Genomic DNA, 22,169 nt, shown 5'->3' on the forward strand with positions numbered 1-22,169 from the left:
TCAAAGTGAAATTCAAAAGCTCACTATTGGACACTGTAAGGGAAAATGTTTGTAGTTCCTCGAGGTAGCAGATAGCAGTTTTGTAATTTTTTACCAGATTTTCTGGTTCTTCATATTGGTTTTCGTTGTTGTCTTTGTCCTTTTCACATTCATTCTCAGCCATGGATTTGCTGCGCCTCAAGTTGACCATCAATATGAAGAAATTCTTTTAAATTAAAATCAAGTTCATCAAAGATATCTTGAATTTCAGTCAGGGCATTCACGTTCGATCAGTCAATAAAGAATCCAGCTTTACGTAACAGTTTTGAACACATTCATTTTTCAAACAATTAATCGTGTTATATTTCCGTCTTAGCGAATATTTTTATCAACTTTTATTACAAAAAACGTGTCATTTTTCGGCTTGACGAAGTTTCCGTCTTGGCGGGATAAAATGATATGTAATTTAAAAAAAAATAATCCGTAATACCGGGGTTTGCGTCTTACCAAAGTTCCGTCTTAGCGAGGTTTTACTGTATCATGAAAATAAAAATCACAGTGTGGTCGCTATGTGGTCTTCAAATCTTTAAATTTTTTGATTGACGAATGAAAATGGATGATGGATCATGTTTATAAACTAATGCTGTCGCCCTTTAATTCCGAAAAAAATTGCCGCCCGGGGCGATATCACCTCCTACCCATGTATTCATCCTAGCTCGCACCGTCAATCAATTAATGCAGGCTGTAATCGTAGCCCGGAACAGAAGCGCACCAAAAGATTATTGGTTTTCCGTCACGATCCATGCGAGCACGTGAACGTCTATGACCATCAAAGTCGACTAACGATAGAAATACAATACATCGGTAGATTAATAATTTGATTATAATTAAATATTATATAATCCCCCGTACCACCAATCGATGTTCCGTAAAATGTGATCTTGTACTGACCACGTTACGCGCATACGGTTCAAAGCAGAAGTATCGTGATAACCGACGCAACAATGACCAAGACGCCAATGAGCCATTCACTGCAACGCGAAACGGCCTTTCGGAATTTTTAACACTATCATCGGGCGCGTAATTTATCCGTGCTACGATTTTGGATAACGCTGCGAGCGGACGGTTTTCCGACGTGATGCTCGTTCGCAGTACCTGTTCGCGGAGTACCTACATTCGTTGGGTGCGCAGGGATTCGGAACGGAGGCGGAACGCGATGTTTGCAGCGACTGAGGCGTATTCGCAAGGTCTATACACGAAGTCGTGATCAATTTTTTAAGATCGGTTAGGTATGTGTGTGTGAGTGTTTCTTTTTCGTATCCCGTGCAAAGCGTTAAAATACGATCCAGGCTATCGATAGACCGTGAACATCCGTCTCGCTTCCGAAGACCGGAAAAACGCGTTACCCGTGCTCATCCCTGCGCAGCTTTCGTACGTATCAGCACGGGCGATCGTTTCGTGCCACCGTCGTCGGCCCACACGGTTTCGCGCGCGCGAACGGTCGACCCGCCGGGACCACCGCTGGCACGGTAAATATCGTGTAGCTGGCAAGTCTGCGGCCGCGTCGTCGTCGCCGTCGTCATCCTGTGCCGGCTGTTAGTGCGTTTAGTGTAACCGTAAAACCGTACGGTGTGGTCCCTTCGCACGAACCCTCGGTACGGCCGTGTCTCGCTCGATCGGACCGCGTGTGTGCAATTCTCGCGAAACGTGCTCGTTATCCTGCTCCTTTCGACGATAAACGTTATAATATAGATCTGCAAACTTTCCGTTCGACCACATAATAACACCACATTGACTGTTGAATAAAATATAACAATTAAAAAAAAAATAAATAAAACGTAAAAAAAGTATATATATATAAAAAAAATACAATTCAGTAAGTACATAAAATAATCATACTCCTGAACAAGAATTAATAATTTTATGCTAATTTTATGTTTCACCTCTGACCGGTATTCTTTACGGTAGTTAACGATATTTACATTGTTGCATTATTGTTTTCGTACGGTTTTAATGTTTTAATAATATGTTCTCATTCGCTTTTATGGACAACACATTAAGCTCATGCGTGTCCAAGTAGTTATACCTATCGCTCTATTTTTAAGCCGCACGTACCGAATTCCACGGTACGTTTGCTCACTAACGACGTGGGGAATACGAATGTGTGGTTTGATTTCCAATCGGTTTTTTATTTAACGACCGTTTAGATAACAAAAAAAAAAAAAAACCATTACATAAACATCACGATCGAAAACTATCTACTTTTGTCATATTATGATCGTAATAAAGTACAGTTGTTACTAATGTCATATGCTCAACAAAAAAAAAAAGTAAAAAAAAAAATAAATAAATTTACGACGTTTTCTTGAATGCATAATCGCTAATCACTTGCTTTCTTGAACGGCACATTCTAAAACCAATTATATATTACGCGATTGTGAATGCATACTTGTGTACTTTGTTTGAAATTATTTTACCAAATTTGGTCGACAAACTTATTCAACAAAAAGAATAACGTTAGTTTTATAAGACTAACGAATACAAAATGCATTTGATTAAACCAAAAAAAAAGAAAATAAGTATCAAAATATTCATACATTTTAATACGTATTATATTATTAAAGAAAATCGGTATATTACAATTTTCATTACCTACTTATTTTATATTGAAAAGTAAATTCATATTTTTTGTGCGTATGAAATTTTCAATTAATATTTTATTTTCCAAGACGTTTTTTATCATTTATTATATTTGAGACAGTTTTTTCTATTATTTGGATTGAAAATACTGATATTTTTAATAATTATTAATGCAAGTAATTATGAAAATATTATTTAAAATTTTTCGTCCATACTATATGTTGTATTTATACTTTAGTACGTACTTTAGATAAGTACACAAGAAAAATATAAGAATTTTTCCAAAGTTTTTAACTTGCTTACAAATACTAAAATAAACAAGCTGTCATTAATTTCAATATTTTTATATGCCACGAACAATCTATATTAATCGTAAATAGTAAATAAGAATATTAATAATGCATAATAAATTATACATCTTAATTTTATACAAATTATTTCACAGTACAATCATTCATTTTTATCGATATTCTAAATAAATGTAATATCTAAATTAAAGGATTATTTTATATTATATTTCTTTGTGGTGTATACAAATACATGACAGTGGATATTTTACAAATTGTCTGAGGAAAACACCCTCAATTTTAAGTGTCATTGGTTAGGAAATATGTTGATTAACGTTTTACCCATAATCAAAGAAAATGTTAACTAATTTTAGTGAACACACTGATTAAATTATAATAAATATTAATTTAGAAATTTATGATTAATAAAATAATAATAATAATAATAATAATACGTCTATAATATTCAAATAGTATATATGTATATTAGGATGGACATAATTTTTCATTTTGATTTTATAATATATTTATAAAAAGGTTCAAAAACTAAAAAAAATCATATAAAAGAAGTTTCAGGCAAATTCTTTCATTTTAACAAAATAAAAACTAGTGTCACAAAAGCTTTGAAGCTACAAAATTAGAACATTTTCTATACTATTAATTTTATTGATATTCTTCAAGTAAACAAAATATTACGAACAATTCGTTTAAATACAAATTATAGACAATTAAATTTATAATTATTTGTTTTGTTCAAATTAGTTTACAAATATTTCACTCTATCAAATATTTTAATCCGGGGATTAAAAAAAAAAAATCATAAAAAATTGAGATATTTCCTTAAAATACAAAAAATTAAGCAGAAAAATACAGCAATAAATATTAATATAATAACTTACTACTTATATCTTCAATATATTTTAAATATAAAGTATAAAACTAAATTAATGATTGTGTAATTATATTTTTTTTTTTGTGGTCTGGATAATTTTTTGCGATAAACTCAAACAACTTGTAGTAAGTATTGTTTTTGAGATTCACCTTTGGTTATTTTGTTACTTTAATCATCTATAAGTTAAATTCCTCTTTCTGCAACACCATTTATAAATGGAATATTTTTTAAAATTCAAAGAGGTTTATTATAATCTTTATTATCTGCCCAATTTATAAGGTCTTCATTCAAACATTTGTTAACACATATAAAATCATCGATTTCTTTTTCTAATAACTTGTTTTCAATTTTTAGAGATAATTGAACGTTATGCATTTGAAATTAAATCTGCTAAAATTTATAGTTATTTAGAGAATGATTAATTTTTTTTTTTTTTTTAGTCTCCAGTAGTACAGCTTCATCGATAAAAGCAAATTCGGATAATTCTGCTGATAAATACCAAAAATGAACACAACATTTTTGAACTATTTTCTGTGCTAGATCTTTATCTATAGAGGTATAAAGTAAGAGATTTTTTATAAAAGTATTGTAAAGGTGTTTGATTGAAGGTAGTGAAATACTTACCATACTGAAATACCATACTTTTATGTTTAATCGTACAATAGAAACTCAAATATTTCTTCAGTTACTTTCTTCTTTGAGTGTTAATCAAAACTATTCACTAAATAAATATATATATTTTTTCAAGCTATTCAAATAGCTTAATTCATCTACCGAGTGTGAATTCAATCTATATAAATTACTGTTCATTCTACAAACTCGTGTTAATAATCTCTTGGATGCTTTTCTAATAGTCTTTAAATAATTTAATAATATCATCACATACATAATTTACAGAATCTATTACAATACTGTTTTGTATGCCTGGATTGAAATTGTTAGGGTTAATTGGAATTTGTTAATTTGTTTGGGTTGGAAAATTTTAAAAATGGTTACGTCTAGGCCCAATGTTATCTTAAATTTTAAATCGAACACACTTTTAAATATAATTTTATAAATATAATAGTTAATACATGATTTCACTCTCTAATAGTTGCTTAATCAAAACACAATTTCATCGTTATCAAAATAACTGCTTCTTTTAGTACTGACATAGCATTTTGATACAAATGTAAATTAACTTCTTTTATATTAAAAAATAGTACTGACAAAACTCGCTTGTTCGATGGTAATTTACTGCTATTTGATTTAAACTGTATCTAATTAAAAAATATATATTTTGACTTATGGAAACTATTCCAGTTAACCATTGTATCAAATAAAATTTATTGCATACAAAATAAAACAAATTGAGAAATCACACATCAATATTTATGTATGGCTACGATTATTCTAAGTCGACTAAGAAATAAATCAATAAATCGCAAATTAATAATTGATAATCTATAATGACTTAATAAACCCGATATCACATAAGTCCAAAATGTAATAATCTACAACGATATGGATAATACTAACTTATGTTGTTCGAGTTATGAATGTCACAATGAGTTATGGAAATAATCTTCACGTAAAAATCGCAAAATACGGGTGTCTGTACTAGGTAAAAAGCCACATATTTATTTGAGCAATCGACCGATAATGATTATGAATTTATTTTTACTGCCGTTTTAATACAAATATTTGAAAAATTTTAAAATGTATAATACATGGTATGGGAAACAAATTGTGTTATATTGTGTTTTCTATAATTTATATTTCAAAGAATTTTTTGTAACATTTTTTTTACCGGAGTTATAATTGATTATATAAAAATTCAGATCTTTTGTAGCACATGTTGAAATTAATAGATTTTTCTCAAACTTTTTCTGTACAGTTATTATTAGTTGTGGACATTTTTAGGAGGGGTAATATGAACAATTTGAAATTAATTTTTTTTTTTATATTTGACAGAAACTCAAAGCAACAACGGGGCCAATTTTTAGGATTTTAAAATCTGACGGACCATAGTAAAAAAATGAAAAATGAAAAAAAGGTCATTGAAATCAATCATTAGAATTGATTTTAAATAATATAATTTTACAACTGAACCATTACAATAAAATAAGTGCCCAATATCTATAGCTAATAGCTATGTTAGCTATACCTACCGATATAGATATATATTATACTTAGACATTTAATGATTTAGCTGGAGATCAATGAAAATATAATACCTACATTTTACGATCAACGTGATAAAGTTAAATACTGGTAAATACTAAAATGTAATGGAGTGATTAGAAAATGTATCACGGGCCAGAAAAAAAAAGTACGCGGGCTGCCAATTGTCCATTGCTGATATATAATATAGGGCCTAATGAATAAATATAGAGCCTAACAAACCTAACGTATATTTATGAACTTATATTTTTGTATATTGGCAATTTAAATACCATTACATGTTTAATCAATTTACGCATACACGTTTTAATAACTTGAAAGTGATTTATTAAACCGATTTATTAAACGTAAAGCGTATTATTGCAGCATAATATAGATATTCTAAATTTTATATTCTCAACGGTAGCTTTCAACATTTAAAAGTATAGGTACATGTGTATATTTTTATTATTTAATCCGTAGTGGCAATAACAAAACGAATTCAGAAATCGAATTAGTTGTAAATACACTTGCTACTTATAATACTTCTACGATTCCATTATAAAATGTGAAATTGGCTTGATTAATTTATAGGACACTCAAATGTACGCAGGCGTAAAACCATTATCTAAAACAATTTAAATCTAACAAACCTAAGCATTTTACTTAACAGTCAAACAGTGGTTTTATTACTTTTAACATTCAATTTTAATTAAAAGTTGTAAGATTGCGAATAAAAATTAAAAATCCCCCTTTCAAAGTATGTCATTTATAAAACATGTTCACTGTATACACAAGTTTTCGAAATAATTTCAAGTGCACAGTGTGAGATTTGATTACCATAACTACTGCACGAACAAATATTTTAAAATAAAAGCCCGAAGTAAATTGAATAAATAATAATTGTTTAAATGACTTATAGTTAATTGTGTTATATTTGATGTAGATCTTAAAATGTAATAAAGTAAAGTCTTATTAAACGTCATACCAATTACATAATGTTATCTATAGAATACTTTATTTAACTAATATTTTATAACGTAATGATTCAAAGTATTATTCAAAAAATAAAAATAAAATAATTACATCACAGTTTATTTTGTTTTACTTTATTTTATGACATAAATAATGATGATAACTTGACTCTTTGATGAAAATATTTGTATGAGTCGTAATATTACTAGAAAATATTAGGTGGAAAAAATTATTTGTAATTTTAAGCTACTGTTATTATTTATGAGTTTTCGTTTTTGATTGTTATCAAAAGGTGTTCGTATATTCCAATTAATTTACTGAAGTATGTACATACGGGAAGTTCACACATTGGAGGTTTTAAAATTATCAATATTCATCATAAATAATGAGTGAATAGTATAATAAATGAGTTCGAACTTGATTGAAAGTATGTGTTCTATTCTTTTGAAAAGTATTGCATTCAATATTACTTTTTTATTTAATTTTTTTAATTTTGATTTATTTATTTTCAACGAAATCTTAATACATAGATGAGGTACCTTATTTTTTTAGTTTTTTTGTTTTATTTATTTAAAAGGAATTTGATATAGTGATTTTAGATAATTAAGTTGATTTCAAAAAAAGGATTGATTCCTTTAAGTGGTTTCTATACTTATATTTTGGCTTTTTCGCTATACTGTTACTTTATACTTAGATAAAATATCATTATTATTAAAACAAAACAACAAATGTTCTTCGAATTGTAATATCAATCATTGCCTTCAAAAAAAAAAAAAAAAATGTAACTTAGATTTGAATAGGATTAAATATATAATAACACATTGTTCACTTTAAAGATGACCATTAATAATAAATAAACGAAAATTAACACGGAGGATGAGTCATAAAAAAAGAAGCCAGAAATATTGTAAAAGTCAAATACATTTTTTCGCCTCTATTATCAGCATTTGAAGATTGAAAAGCTCTACAGTTAAAACGGAATTTATTTTTAAATTGTTTAGAAGAAAAAAAAATCCATGAATTTATAGTTTTTATATGGAACAACAATATTAATGGAATCTAAATACTTCATCTACAATAAAATAATATTTCAAACACTTAATATACCTAATCAGTATGAATAAGTTACAACTGTTCAAAATCATTGAAAAATATAATAAAAAAATCATTTTTAACCATGTCTGTCTTGCACGTGCACGCGTGTACCAGAAAACAGTGTTATTTGTTACGTACCAATTTACCGAATTGTCCACTAAACTATCTTCACTCATGGCTCATACAACAATGATATCTCTTACATATATATATATATATATTGTAACCATTATTATATAATATAAACTATGGACTAACGAATCGCCTTCGGTCTAATCCTCGAATTTCCTCCCATGATTTTATTTTTAAAACTTACTCAAATTGATTCCTTCACCAAATAGTTGACATTTTGATACTCGAGTTACCTTTCATAGATTAAATATATAGATTTTTCAAAGTCAACAAAACACTCTTTTGATTTGGAACATTTAATACGTTGATTTCATAATTTAAGAAATCTCGTTTATTTACTTAAATTTTCTAAACCAATGGTGCCCAACCCACGGCCCATTACGAATTTTCTAAAATAAAAATAAAATTTTAAATTATTTATTTTCATATATTATTTTTATTTAAATTTATGAATTCTTTTAAATAATTATTCCAAAAAATACAATTATGTATACCTCAATTCATAATCTTTTCAATAGACAACAAAATATAAGAAAACCAGTCCAATATATAAGATTATTTTTGAACTTTTATACTTTGTGGCCCGCTTGAAGATAATTGTTTGCCAAAATGTCCTGCCAAAGGAAAAAGGTTGGGAATCACTGTTCTAAACAAATAAATAATATTAAATGATTAAATTTATGCTGCCGTATTTATGTACACTTATTTTTATACAACAAACATTTATAAAATAATGCACTTTTTTGAGTGTAAACATTTTTAAGAAGCTTATCAATTGATCATATAATATCATTATGATACGGAAGGAAATTTGAGAAAATCCATACTATATACTCGAATTATTTCTGTTAACCTCTAGAGGAAATTCTACTAAGAAAAGGGTAACTTATTTAGATTTAGAATACATTTCGTGGGGACGAAAAAATTGGCTTATGTGAAGTTTTTAAATAATTGATTAAATTTGTTTATTATTGCTAGCTAATGTTTATTCGAACTTCTTATTGATATTTAAAGAATATCCGAAGATAATGGTTATCATCATTCGGTGGCGTATTTATAATCACTCTCTTCCACATAAGATAATCAATCTGCAACCAATTTCTTCCACTCTTATATGTTTTATAATACTCTTCTCTTTCTTTAAAATATGTATTGATTATTACAAGCTCGAACGAGATGAAAAATCCAAAACTATTTCTCCATCCTCATTCCTCTCGCCAAATCCATATCATCCACGAACTGTTTCATAATCTACCTCTTACTACCCATATGTCCATTTATGTACATCCATCACCATTAATCACATTAACTTATTTTCCTGGTATTCCTTGCATCATCTCATTCATCTCCCGTCAAAACTTTTCCTTTTCCTTTTCTTCACATCCTACTTGTGGCGCATATGCACTTATTACGTTTAAGACTTTTTCCTCAAATACCAATTTTACCGTAATAATTCTATCACTCTTTCTCCTTACGTCGTTTCATCTCCTCGTCCAATATTATTCTAACCCAATTCCTAGTAATATTCCTACTCGAATATATTATTTTATTGTCCTCTCCTATTTATTTTATTTTCTTTTCTTTCTACTTAGTTTCCTGAACACAACAAATGTTTACTTTCCTTTTCTTCAATACTTCCGCTAATTCATTACTTATGCCTGTTAACGTACCAAAATTCCACTTTTCTGTTTTCACTTAATAGCTATCTCTCACACCTAGACGCCGATTTAACCCGGAACGCAATGGTGATGACCCTACACCGTTGCAATTACCCGTGTTGGGTAGACCTAAACACATAACTGGTGAACCAGCTACTACACTGGCTGTCCGGCTGGTATCATCTAGGCCTCCTCCACCTCTAACTATGATACTTCTTCTCACTTGTTGTCCCCGTGCACATCCGATATGGGATAAACCACTTATGTTTTGTTTCGGACTCCTCATACTCTTCGACAAAATGTTTACACCGGCTGTCAACCTGACGCAACCTCATTTAGTCAACTCTTACGACCGGCTGAGGAACCGTGGAAGTATTCTGATCTCCCTCTACAGGGGGATGTTGAAATAATAGTTACTGTCTTTTAAATATTTCCAATAAAATTAAAACAAAATTATATTTATTTTGATATATAATTGGATACAAGTGTTAAAAAAAAATATAATTTAACAATGTAAATATTAATTAATATAAGGTATTCGAAGATTAAATAAATAAATGTTTGATTATACTTGAAAATTGTTAAATTAAAATACCACGGAAACCATTTCGTAACATTATAATAATTATACATTAGTACACAAAATTATTTTTCGACCAAATACCGTTTGGTATATTCGGAATATTTTTTTGGCAATTTCAAGATCAATAATTTATATACGAAAGTCTGATCAATTTAATTATATTAATAGTTGCAAAATTTAAGACACAAAAATCCAAACTACGTATACATCAAATATTATTTTGCTGGAGCAACTGTTTTAAGTACTTAAATACAAAAATTTACAGACATTTGGGTATTAATTTAATCCACAAAATCGAATTATATTTATATTATATATATTATATTTCAATGAAGAGGATCCCATCCAACTGGAATAAATAAGACCACATTTTTTTTACAATGGAACGATAAAAATAGTAATCATAATAAACATGATTTAGATAAATGTTTTTATTCTAACTTTTGCCACAATTTTAAAGTTTTATCTTTTATCTTTATCCGTCAATAGGTTATAGGTATCGAATACAACCAGTCGCCGAACGCCTAATATATTTATTACCATTAAGTCGCCGTCACCGCATTGTCAAGTATCTAAAAGATAACGGTTTTTTTTTATCTCTCTGTCTCTCTTTCTTCGTCGATGTGAACAGAATACGGTTTGTGAGTGCGAATCATAACAATATTTTACATCAAACCGACACAGTAGCCGGATCGTTCATTTTGTCCATTGTCGTCCGTCGCGAGAAAAATCACGGTAAATCTTGAGATAAAAGAAATAAAAACGTTTCCGTAACCACGATAGAGTTCGTCGTACATTCTCCATATCCATCCGATCTCGCTGAACACGTATTGCCGTTGTACCGCGATTAAGGTTTGTTAAGGCGCAGCGTCTCTGGACCGGTGCCTGGGACACGCAGGGATGACGGGACGGCAACGCCGCAAAGCCCGCGACCAATAGCGGGCGACCAAACCGGTTTGCCGCCCGATGTTGCCACGTTTCAACGGACCCCACCGCCGTCGCTACCGCGTAGTGCAATGGCTACCACTGCAGCCGCAGTTGCGACCGCGGTCGCGGTAAACTTCATAGACAACCAGACGACTACCAACGTGACCGGCAACGACACGCTGCCGCACGACCTGCTGGAGTACGACCTGTACGAAGTGCCCACCATACTGGTGGTCGTCCTGTCCGTGCTCTATGGGTCAATATCGGTTATCGCCGTGGCCGGCAACGGGCTAGTCATTTGGGCCATCACCACCAGCAAACGGATGCGGTCCGTCACCAATCATTATCTGGCCAACTTGGCGTTCGCCGATATACTCATCGCCCTTTTCGCCGTGCCGTTCGAAGTAAGTGCCGATCCGAATTCTTTATTTTCTTATACTTTTTTTTTTCCATCCCCACGCGTCTGTTTTACGTTTTTTTGCGTGCCACAAGTTTTCATTTACGTCAACGATCAAAGTAGAGGTTGAAGTTTGACTTCAGAAAAAAGTGTCTTTTCTAACAGAAAATAGAAAAAAATAAATATCTTTGGGCTGTGAACCATTTATCGTTTGGAGGTACGTAACAAGTTTTGAAAAATTCATTTTTTTGTTGGTTCACTTAGTCGTACTTCTCTCCTGCCGATTAGTGCTCGACTGGATGCCAATCGATCCGACAGCCCTGTTCTGACACTTGTCACTTGATACTTGTGACTTGCATCTGGTTTAAAAAGCCACCACCGAGGGAGTACGCAGCGAACCGCCATCGATCACAGATATTCCTTCTACGTTTTTTTTTAAATATTTCCCCGAGTCCTGCTAAATTTAGCATTATTTTTCTATTCAAAACATGGTCACATGCTTTCCCCCCCCCCTTTTTTGTGTGTTCTCGCTTATGAGTTTCGCAGAAATGATATTTTAAATGTAATATTGAGATTATCATTATATTTAATTAACTTTATGTACCTTCATTTACATTTTTTATCATCCATAAGTCATACTATTTAATCATGATTACATAGTACTTTTTATGCGCGTGGAATTCAGTAACCATAACATAGAAACTTTTTAAATTCAGTTCAATAATTTACCAGATTTTTTACTTATTCAATAATTTTACAAATAAGCTGCATCGTCTATTTATTTAATGTAGATCATTTTGTCTTTGTTGATCGCAATGTGTATAAAAGTTATAATAAAATGTATAATAACCATCTATCATTAATATTATTTTCTAAATTATAAATATTTTATTATTCGAAATGATATATTTTGTTATCATTAATATCACTCTTGTAATTATTACTTACATCATATTAGTTGTTACTAATTCTCTAGCCCATTTATTACTATATCAATAAATATGTAAGCTAAAGTGAACAGTTAAATGTCAAAAGTTTGAAAAATCTTAGCTTACCACTACAACAATGAAGTTCTTAATCAAAATTGATTTTTAACATACGAGTAAATTTAGTACAATTTATTGTGTTTTATTTGTAAATACTTGTAAAACATAAATACACAAAATATATTATAAGTTCTTAATCTATATTCAATACGTTAACTCGACTTAATTTACCTGCAGAAGGTCAATAATTTCATGAAATTAACTAATAAATATGTAAGCGGTTATCAGCTCTGTAAGTTATTGAATTACTGTGTATCGATACACCCACTTCAACGATAACAATATTTTCCAAACGAAGACAAATAAATCACAAGAGATGTAAAGTTGACTTATAAAAAATGTATGGTGTGTGCAAAGACGTATTTTGAAATTTTGCACTCCAGATAAGAAAAAAAAGCCCTTTCTCAACCTAAATTTCTTTAGCAATAGGCTTGTTTTTAAAATAACACATATAATACTGAAACCAATACATTCTTTGCTGTACTAATAATCAGAAAGATACACTAGTTATACATAAAGAATACATTTATTGAATCATATATTACGTAATTATAGTAGGTATATTTATTATTATTTATACAAAAAACCTCAATATAATAGGTAAAGTGACGACGTATAAAATAACCTCCCTTAACGTGTACAATTCCCTATATGTATGAGAATATTTGAATTAACACAAGACAATTCCATATATAATAATGTTTGTGATTACGAATATAGGTAATAGATAACGAGTACACAAACCGATAAACGTTACGAACTAAGATTATTATTACCGGCACGACCGTTTAAACATGTCAACGATATATTTTTAGCTATAAGAGCCCATGTAATATCTTGTCAATTTCCATTCTGGTTTCATCTATTCTATGTGTCTCAATTCTCAAACTACTAAACTACAATATATTTTTCTGTGTCTTGAATCCTGGTATTATCAATTCATGTTTCGTGATAAATTAAAAGCACAATAATAATTTTATAACTATCATTACTTTTTTGTCACTCAAATCACCTAGGTACTGTATTATATCAAAATTCTCTCCAAAATTTACCACCTGGAACCCAAGTTCTCCCAGCCACCCAAAATTCGTCTATGGGTGTATATATGAGTGCCTCAAAAAGTTGAGAATTATCTTCATATCTACATTATAGGTTATAATACTATATTATACAACTACATCGTCTAAATTATTTAAAATTCACAATCGTGTTTTGTTCAGTATCCCAAATAAATTTATGGCTGTGGGCTGACTGAATACTCGTAATAATGTCTTAGTCAAATTCTGTATAATATGTATATTTTGTATTATAATATAAAAAAATAAATAAATAAAAATAAGCTTTGTAATATAATCATTGAGCACATATTCTCTCCGAAACTGATTCAGTATCAAAATAGTCTCCATGTTACATGATCAACAAAAAATATCTGTAAATTGGAAAAAACTGCATTTTATTTTGATCTAATATAAATAATAACAAAATTAATTATAAAATCTAACATTAAACACAACTTAACAACATTTTTAAAATGTTGTAATAAAATAATTATACCTATTCTTGTCAACACTGTCAAATAACGTAATGTGTTTATTATGATTTCGCACTTGTAAACCAGCAAAGGTATTCAAAAACTTAGCGCAAAAAGGATAACTATATAGCTATATATTTTTTATTCATACTACATTACATAATTTATTCTACTGTTAAATGTTTCGAGTTACGAGCTATGTGAATAAATCGTACAAATTATACTCCACAATACGGAAACAAATAGCTACATAAGTATAGTTAAACTTACAATCTTGAATAAAAAAAAAAAAAAAATGTTATGTTCTATTTTCACGAACCCTCTCGTAATTTTCCCAAAATGATTTATACTCAAAAAACTTGCCTAAACTTCAATCCCAATCTTTAGAGCTGTCATATGGCAATACATAATCGATATGTGTTTAGTTATGTATTGATATTTAAATACTTTTCGTAAAATATATTTTAACACTAATTTTCTGCTTTTTTTATGTGAGTCAATTTGTTTTATTTATTATGAAAGTAATTCTAAAATATTTTTCAGCAAACGTGACATCCAACAGAGATTTTGCGATATCTTATATTCAAATAATATAAAATGTATGCTTCTCTATCTCCGTTTAAATTCTTTAGTATTTTGATACATTAAAAAAATCAACGCACACAAAAGATTAAAATAGTGCAAACCTTAAACCAAATTTCTAAAATATTTTGTACCAGATTACACAATAGATTACAATCACACTGAAAATATCTTATGAAAACGAATCGTAAAATTGTCAATCGTCAAAATAACAGACATCTTCAACTCATAGATTAAAAAAAAAAAAAAAAAAAAAAAAAAACAAATAATAATAAAATAAAACAAATGAAGGTAATCATCAGCCTACATTCTTGTTTCTCATGCTGCATGTCACCTTAGGTGGATCCTACTAACGCGTATAATGTTCACATGTATAATTTGTACTTATTATTTTTTTTCATAAATTGCTGTACACATTTTCTATTGATTATGGATTATAGATTTATTTTAAAGAAAATGTATAGAGTTTATCTCTAGATGTATTATACTTTCATTGGCTTTATTGACGAAAGTTTTAGATTTTGAGAAAAACGCACATTTTCATATTTTTGTCAATTCAAACCATTATTTTGACAGGAAGTTTCGATTATTAATTAGTGGAATAGTTTCTTAAAAAAAAACTTGAGCTGTAGGTACATTGAGGAAGTTGTTTTTTTTAATTTCTCAGTTTTACAAATACTTAAGAAAAGCCTATGAAAATTGACTACTACTTACTGGTATTTACGGGACAACTGTTTTTGATAAAATCTAAAAGATTTTAACGTAACTCAAAAATAATTTTTGTTAAAACTTGAAATTTGCACCAACAACTAATTTTCTTGTGTTCTAAAGATGATATAATTTTTATTTTTAAGCTTTATATAACTATCCATGTTTTATTAAAATTTTTGTAAATTGTCAATAAAATAATTTAAGTTTGAAAAAATCTTGAAAATTTAATATAAAGTTCCTCGAATATTTCGCTTATATAAATAAAAAAAAGACCAAAAATATTAAGGCATGATTTTTTATAAACCTTAAATGTTTTTAAGACTTGATAGAAATCGTGAAAATTCATAACGTTTTGACAGTTAAAGTTCAAAAAATTTTCAAATTTAATTTTTATGAACGCAAAATGTAATACAAGTAGTAAATAAATTACAAAGGCGATTTCAATAAGAGACTTTAATATTCTTAACTGCAATTTATTCTTTGTGACGTATATAAATATATAAAATTATGAGAAAGAGTATGTGGATGATCCATGGAAGTTATGTAATCATTGATACACGTTATCTAGTAAATCAAAGCATTTATAAATAAAAAAATCTAAGTATTATAGTAAGAAGTAAATACGTATAGTATTATTATTATTACCGTCGTACACTGAACCTTTACACTAAAGTATAGTATTATTATTAATTAATACACACAGCGTCATTATGCCCATATCAACCGGCTGTAAAGAGATCATGTTTAAGTCATCAAACCAAACACAAATAATTTACCTCTGCTAAAATATTTAATAATGACTTTGAACACAACGCAGTTTCACAAAGAAAATAGCGTGAAACGTCGCAATTCTAAAATATGAATAATTAATATCGAATTCTAATATCAGATGGTTCAAAAAAACGAGTAATTTTAATTCCATCAATGAAAAACCACGAAAATTAAGTGAAGAATAACAACATACATATATAGTATATTATAATTTGTGGTTCGGATTTTCATTCCCTTATAGGGATAAAAAACCATGATATTTTTTTTAAAAGACTACGAAACATCAAGCTATATATAATTACTAAAGACCAAACAGTTGGTTTGAAACAACTATAAAACCGAACAGTCGACTGAGATTGATTATTATGTACCAAAAATAGAATACATTGATATAAAATATTAATTTATTTTTGAAAATCAAATTATCGATAAAAACTAGATTATATTCAAGTCTTATGTTTCAAACACATTTTAATTTAACCCGAAATGAAGTCTATGTTAGCATAGTAGGGTTAATCAACACCATACAACTGCGAAAAGCTTCTTTAAATACACGTCAGTTGTTTTTATACGTTGTTTGTTATTTTTATTATTAATCCACTACTTCTTAGAAAATAACTTCATTTTTATAACACAAGAAACCAATTTATCATGTGGTAAAAACCACAAAGCTTCAAGTAACTGTCGAAAAAAAAAAATGAATATATGTACAATGTATTATGTAGGCACTCTATTGTTTTTAATGGAATTAACTCTTAAAATATTTTATACATTTTTATTATTATGTATTGCTTAGTTTTATAAATATTTATCAATCATCAATCTCCGACAAAAAAAATGATTTTATTATGTGTAATGGCTTCCTACTAAACAGTATCTGAGCCAATTACCAATGTTTTGCACTGATTTTAGACCTAACTCACATGACTTAACAGAGATTTATTTGTTAACACATGACTCCTGGACGTATCGGGATATCTAATAAGTTTACCGTACCATTCCAGTGTCTACATTTTAGGTTTTATTTTCGCATTAAAACCATATCGAATCCTGCAGTTTTGGTTTGCATACTTCTATAAAGTGTTATGTAGGCATGTGTTCTCTTTTTTTTTTTTTTTTTTTTTTGAGTAATTTTCATTTGAAATTGTTTCGAATTTGCATACAAGGACGACGCGCTAATGCTATAAAACTGTAACACAACACGAATATACATTTATTTAATTTAACCTCGTGGACCACTTGGAATACATTTAGCGATTGAAATATTATAATAATTCAGCAATCGTTCGGAGTGTTGCAGTAAGTAGACGGATAAATATTACTGTTAAACCGTACTGCTGCGTCGGTGTACACTTCAATTAAAAGGATTGCTAAACACATTTGTATAAAATCGTACGCCGAGAAACAGAAAACACTGATATGCACCGCCGAGGATGAACGTAAATTTATTGTTCGTACCAAAGCGATATTTTGCGTGGAAAAAAATACCTATCGACAAAAATAATGTACACGAATGTGCTTTCGATGTTTAATATTTTTCGAACGTGTTCTGCTCATTGGCACTTCATGAGATATAACATTATTATGATCGTTATACGGGTACCTGCATCGTAATAATATCCCGTTAAAGCAATTATTTATAATTAAGAATATAAAATGTAAGATTGTAATCCATCGAAAAAATATGATTTGATATTTCAACGCCGGTGTAATTACATTTCAACCGCTTAATAAAAGTGATTTATTGACGTTCGGAAATGTTCATTCGCACTATAGTACATACTGCATATTCGCTTCACAGTCGTTTAAATCTTAAAACACAATTATCATAAAAACTTATTGCTGCTTGAAAATAAACCTCGAAATGTTATCGGAACAAAAAATAATCATAATAACCAATTATATACATAAATACATGATTCTTCGTTTAAATTAAAATTGCACGAAAATATATTACTGTACTATAAATTAAAAATCTCGGACAATAGTCTTTGGTCACTATATCGCACGTTAATAAGATTAAATTGTCTTATTTTATCAAATTAAAAGGAAACATATGGAGTTTGAAGTAATTCTAACACACAATAAATTTATGATATTGTATTTGCTTACTAATTGTGTAATAGTTACAAAATTACTGTTCCGACTGAACTATTTCGAGTAATTATGTTTTATTCGGCAAACGAAAGTTGTGGCGCACTAAAGAATTATATTAGATTTATAGTTATACTCCGTAAGTTAAGTACATACGATTCCCAATAAGCTATCCAATGTTATGCGTGCGTGCGTTTGTTAAAATGTTTGGATGAAAATGTCTTTTCTTGCTACGAATTTCCCTGTTCGCCGCACCCATTAGAAAGTTGAGATGATTGAAATGATTTCTTGTTCAATTATTAAGCGGTTGTTTAACATTCCCGGAACGTTCGGCGGACATTCCGTAAACCAATCGTTTCGAAACTAAATGACTGCTCAAGCCAGTCGGTTGAATTACTGTTTCCGGTGTGCACTTGTTGTTTGTGCCGAAAACAACGGTGGAAGGGCGTGACGGGCAATAGAAATAAAAATGAAAAAAATAAACCGTAAAACCGATGGTGCCGAGAGTTCGCACTCGGAATCTACGAGTTCACCGTCTCGTGTCGGGAACGAAAAAATAATGAAAATCGAAAAAAAAATCAGGAATTCGCAGTGAGACCGCTGTTAATTGTTCGCGGGCACGCGCGCGCTGGTCGATCTGCGATAATCGTTTAGTGCGATCGTCGTTCTTATTATAGACTGTTTACGTTTCGTTCGCGCGGACGAAATGACCGATCGACACGCGTCCACCGGCACATTGCCTCGTACGATCAACGATAAATCACAATAAATCATTGGCGGAACCCGTTGGTAAACGCCGTGCTGACGGTAATGAGATAACGTTTATTTTTGATACTTCCAGCTGCGTATATTTAGGAGGGGGGGCATCTGGACCAGGGTCCGTAGTGAGATTTCAGGTGAATACAATATTTTTAGGTCTTTCGAGTATTGTTCTGCTTTTCTGTCGTTATGCACCTGTATAATATTCAAACGAATATCAGTAGGAATACAAACGCGTCTTCGTTATTTTCGTATTTTTTTTTTTTTACAAGTTAGTGCCTTCGGAGTTTGTAACAATAATTTGTTTAACAAAATATTCTCGTTAGAGGAATCTGTTGGAACGAATAATAATTTCGTTTACTGCACTGGAACGAAACTTTTAATGGTCTGCCGTAACTCACGAAAGTCGAGAGAGAAAAAAAGAGAAAAAAGACAGACGCGAAAGGAAAGTCGATCCGAACGTCAACCGAAAGCAGTTTCTTGTAAAACATGAGCCGTTTCTACGGGGAAGTGCTTCTCAACGAACAAGGACACGTTCGGGCTCGTTTCGTCCTTAAAACCGAACGCTACCGGGTGTGCACCGCACGCGGTCTAAAGTTCGGCCAGGGTTCGGAACACACGCGTGCACACACACACACACGTCTGTTCGAAACGTCATACCCGATAGCGAATCGATTTAGTACCGAATTAGTTCAAACGCGTCAACGCAACGTAGTCGTTCTCGCGATCACGTATCTCGTCCTCACCGGGAACGATACGCGTTTTTGTGCGCGTTCGATTATCAAAAATAGAAAACGCATTGGCTTCTCGCACTCGTTGCGATCGAAACCCACGTGAATTACGATCGTGCGTGTATCGCAATCGAGCAATAGGTATCGTACTGTGTATCGATTAATTTTTTTTTTTGTTTTTTCACTACGGTATTCGACTCTGCTGATCCTTTGAAATTTTAATTTGTGGTTTTCAGCACACAGTTAGAGGAATTCGATTTATTTAAAAAAAAAAAAAAAACCATAAAAAATGATTTCAATATTAGAAATTATCAAAAATAACTATAATTTTTTTAAATAATTATTCATTTATTTATTTTTATTTGTACGTTCTTTCGTATGATTGCACGTATCCGAACATCGGCCGTTTTAGAAGGTCATATTGAGGGTTGTGTACTCGTGCTATCCCGTGTACAATCGCGTACTCTATAATTCGGAAGATTATACGTTTTTACGTCACAAATAATAAGCGCTTATTGCAACGTTAATAACGCGCACACGTACTATCCACGTTCGTTAAACGTCTATGTACCGTGAACATTTATTAAAAACGAATGAGCCTTAGGTATGTTCATGTTAATTTGTATGTAATCGGACATACCGGCTTAAGCGGTATTACATTATAACAGTACCAATTATTTGCATTACCATTTGGTTAGGTAAATACCAAAAATTAATGTACAAGCACGTGCTCCTCAATATTTTTAACGTCGTGACCCCTAACATCATCGAACGTTATTTTTCACATGGCCACGGACATGGATGCATAAATCACTTGTACACAATCGTAATTATGTATTGACTATAACGATGAATAATTAATATGAATTATCAAACTACTAATATCATTCGTTTGCAACTATAATTAATTTTAATTTTTAAAACATATGTACTTAAAATTAAATAAACATTTTAATAATTTATAGCTTATTGTTACGAAAATAAAAACGCATTATATTTAATATGTATATTACCTATTATCTTTTTAATGCTACATAGAGATTTGTAAATGATTGTAGCCAAAAATATTATAGGCAGGTATTTGTTCTGAATTATGTTATACGTTTATTCGTTAAAACTGTGATTTAAAATTTATTTATTTACTTCAAATACAAATTTTCAGATATCTATTATAAACAGAAAAAAAACGGCTACCATAATTTATCAAAAATAACTGTCTTGAGTATATTAGTAAAGTTTCTTCAAACATTACAAAATTTGTAGAAAAAATTAAAATTTATAAACATAAAATATTTCATATTCTGTTTGACCATTTGAAGAGAAAGTTCTTGGAGAAATTTTCAAAGAACTTTACCAAAAAGTAATTTGTTTAAAATTGTGAACACGTTTTTATTCTTTTAACGACGTGAAATGTATTAAAAATAAAAATAAAATCGAGTATTTGTTGAAAACTCAATAAAATAATTGCATGACACTTCTCGTAAAAAAATATCATGTGTAGAGGTACTTGAATTTATGTTTTTAGACACTTTCTATATGATCTTATACTGTATAGTTAAAAACTACAAAAGAATATTATTGTAAACATGAATTCATCTCATATTTGTTAGTTACAAAGTTTCTTGATGAACTCACTTTAATATACCCTTAACTTTATGAATACATATGTAATTCTGAAGTACAAAAAAAAATTGCTCCATATTCAATAAAATAATAACATTTTATTGCATGTTTTTCTGGTTCGACTTACCTATAATTTATTTTAGTCGTCATTAGGGCTCAAATTTCAATGTATTTATATCTTTTTTTTTGGTAAGTTATAGACTGTTTTTCAAGTTGTAAATGGATTTCAAGTATTTTGTAACTACTAATATTTTTAGGGTCATTTTATGTTTTACGAGAATTGATGACGTATTTAATGCATTTTTAATTTTTAAGATATTTCTTACTTATTCTTCGTATTATAACTAAAAAAATTAACTTAATTAAGTGTTAATATAGTAATACATAATATAAATCATTTTTCTTTTGAATTATACAACAATAGATAATCTAGATTTAAAAATGACCTTTTCTGAATTCGCTCTTACACCCTAATTGATGATGAGAGGTAATTTTAAATATATAAACACTTGTTGGCAAACGACCGTTAATCATTTAAATTTCAAAATATTAAAGAACCTCTAACTGTATTGTGTAATTAAAATGTAATTTGTTATAATACATTTTAACTAATA

General features: G+C 29.8%; 1 protein-coding gene across 2 annotated transcripts in view; it reads left to right on the plus strand.

The window, feature by feature from the left end:
* The first annotated feature begins 1,567 nt into the window (after window positions 1-1,567).
* LOC112691272 (tachykinin-like peptides receptor 99D) overlaps window positions 1,568-22,169 on the plus strand; it is a 55,394-nt gene continuing 34,792 nt past the window's right edge. The window contains exons 1-2 of one of the 2 annotated variants that reach the window (XM_025565433.1): window positions 1,568-1,855; window positions 10,873-11,714. In XM_025565433.1, the coding sequence (XP_025421218.1) occupies window positions 11,400-11,714 (315 nt within the window). In that variant the 5' untranslated portion in view covers window positions 1,568-1,855; window positions 10,873-11,399. Of the gene's footprint in view, window positions 1,856-4,256; window positions 4,355-10,872; window positions 11,715-22,169 lie in introns of those variants that run through there. The other variant, XM_025565434.1, reaches the window with a different exon arrangement.

Source organism: Sipha flava, unplaced genomic scaffold (genome assembly GCF_003268045.1).
Source record: "Sipha flava isolate LNK unplaced genomic scaffold, YSA_version1 588_pilon_pilon, whole genome shotgun sequence".
NCBI classification, from domain to species: domain Eukaryota; kingdom Metazoa; phylum Arthropoda; class Insecta; order Hemiptera; family Aphididae; genus Sipha; species Sipha flava.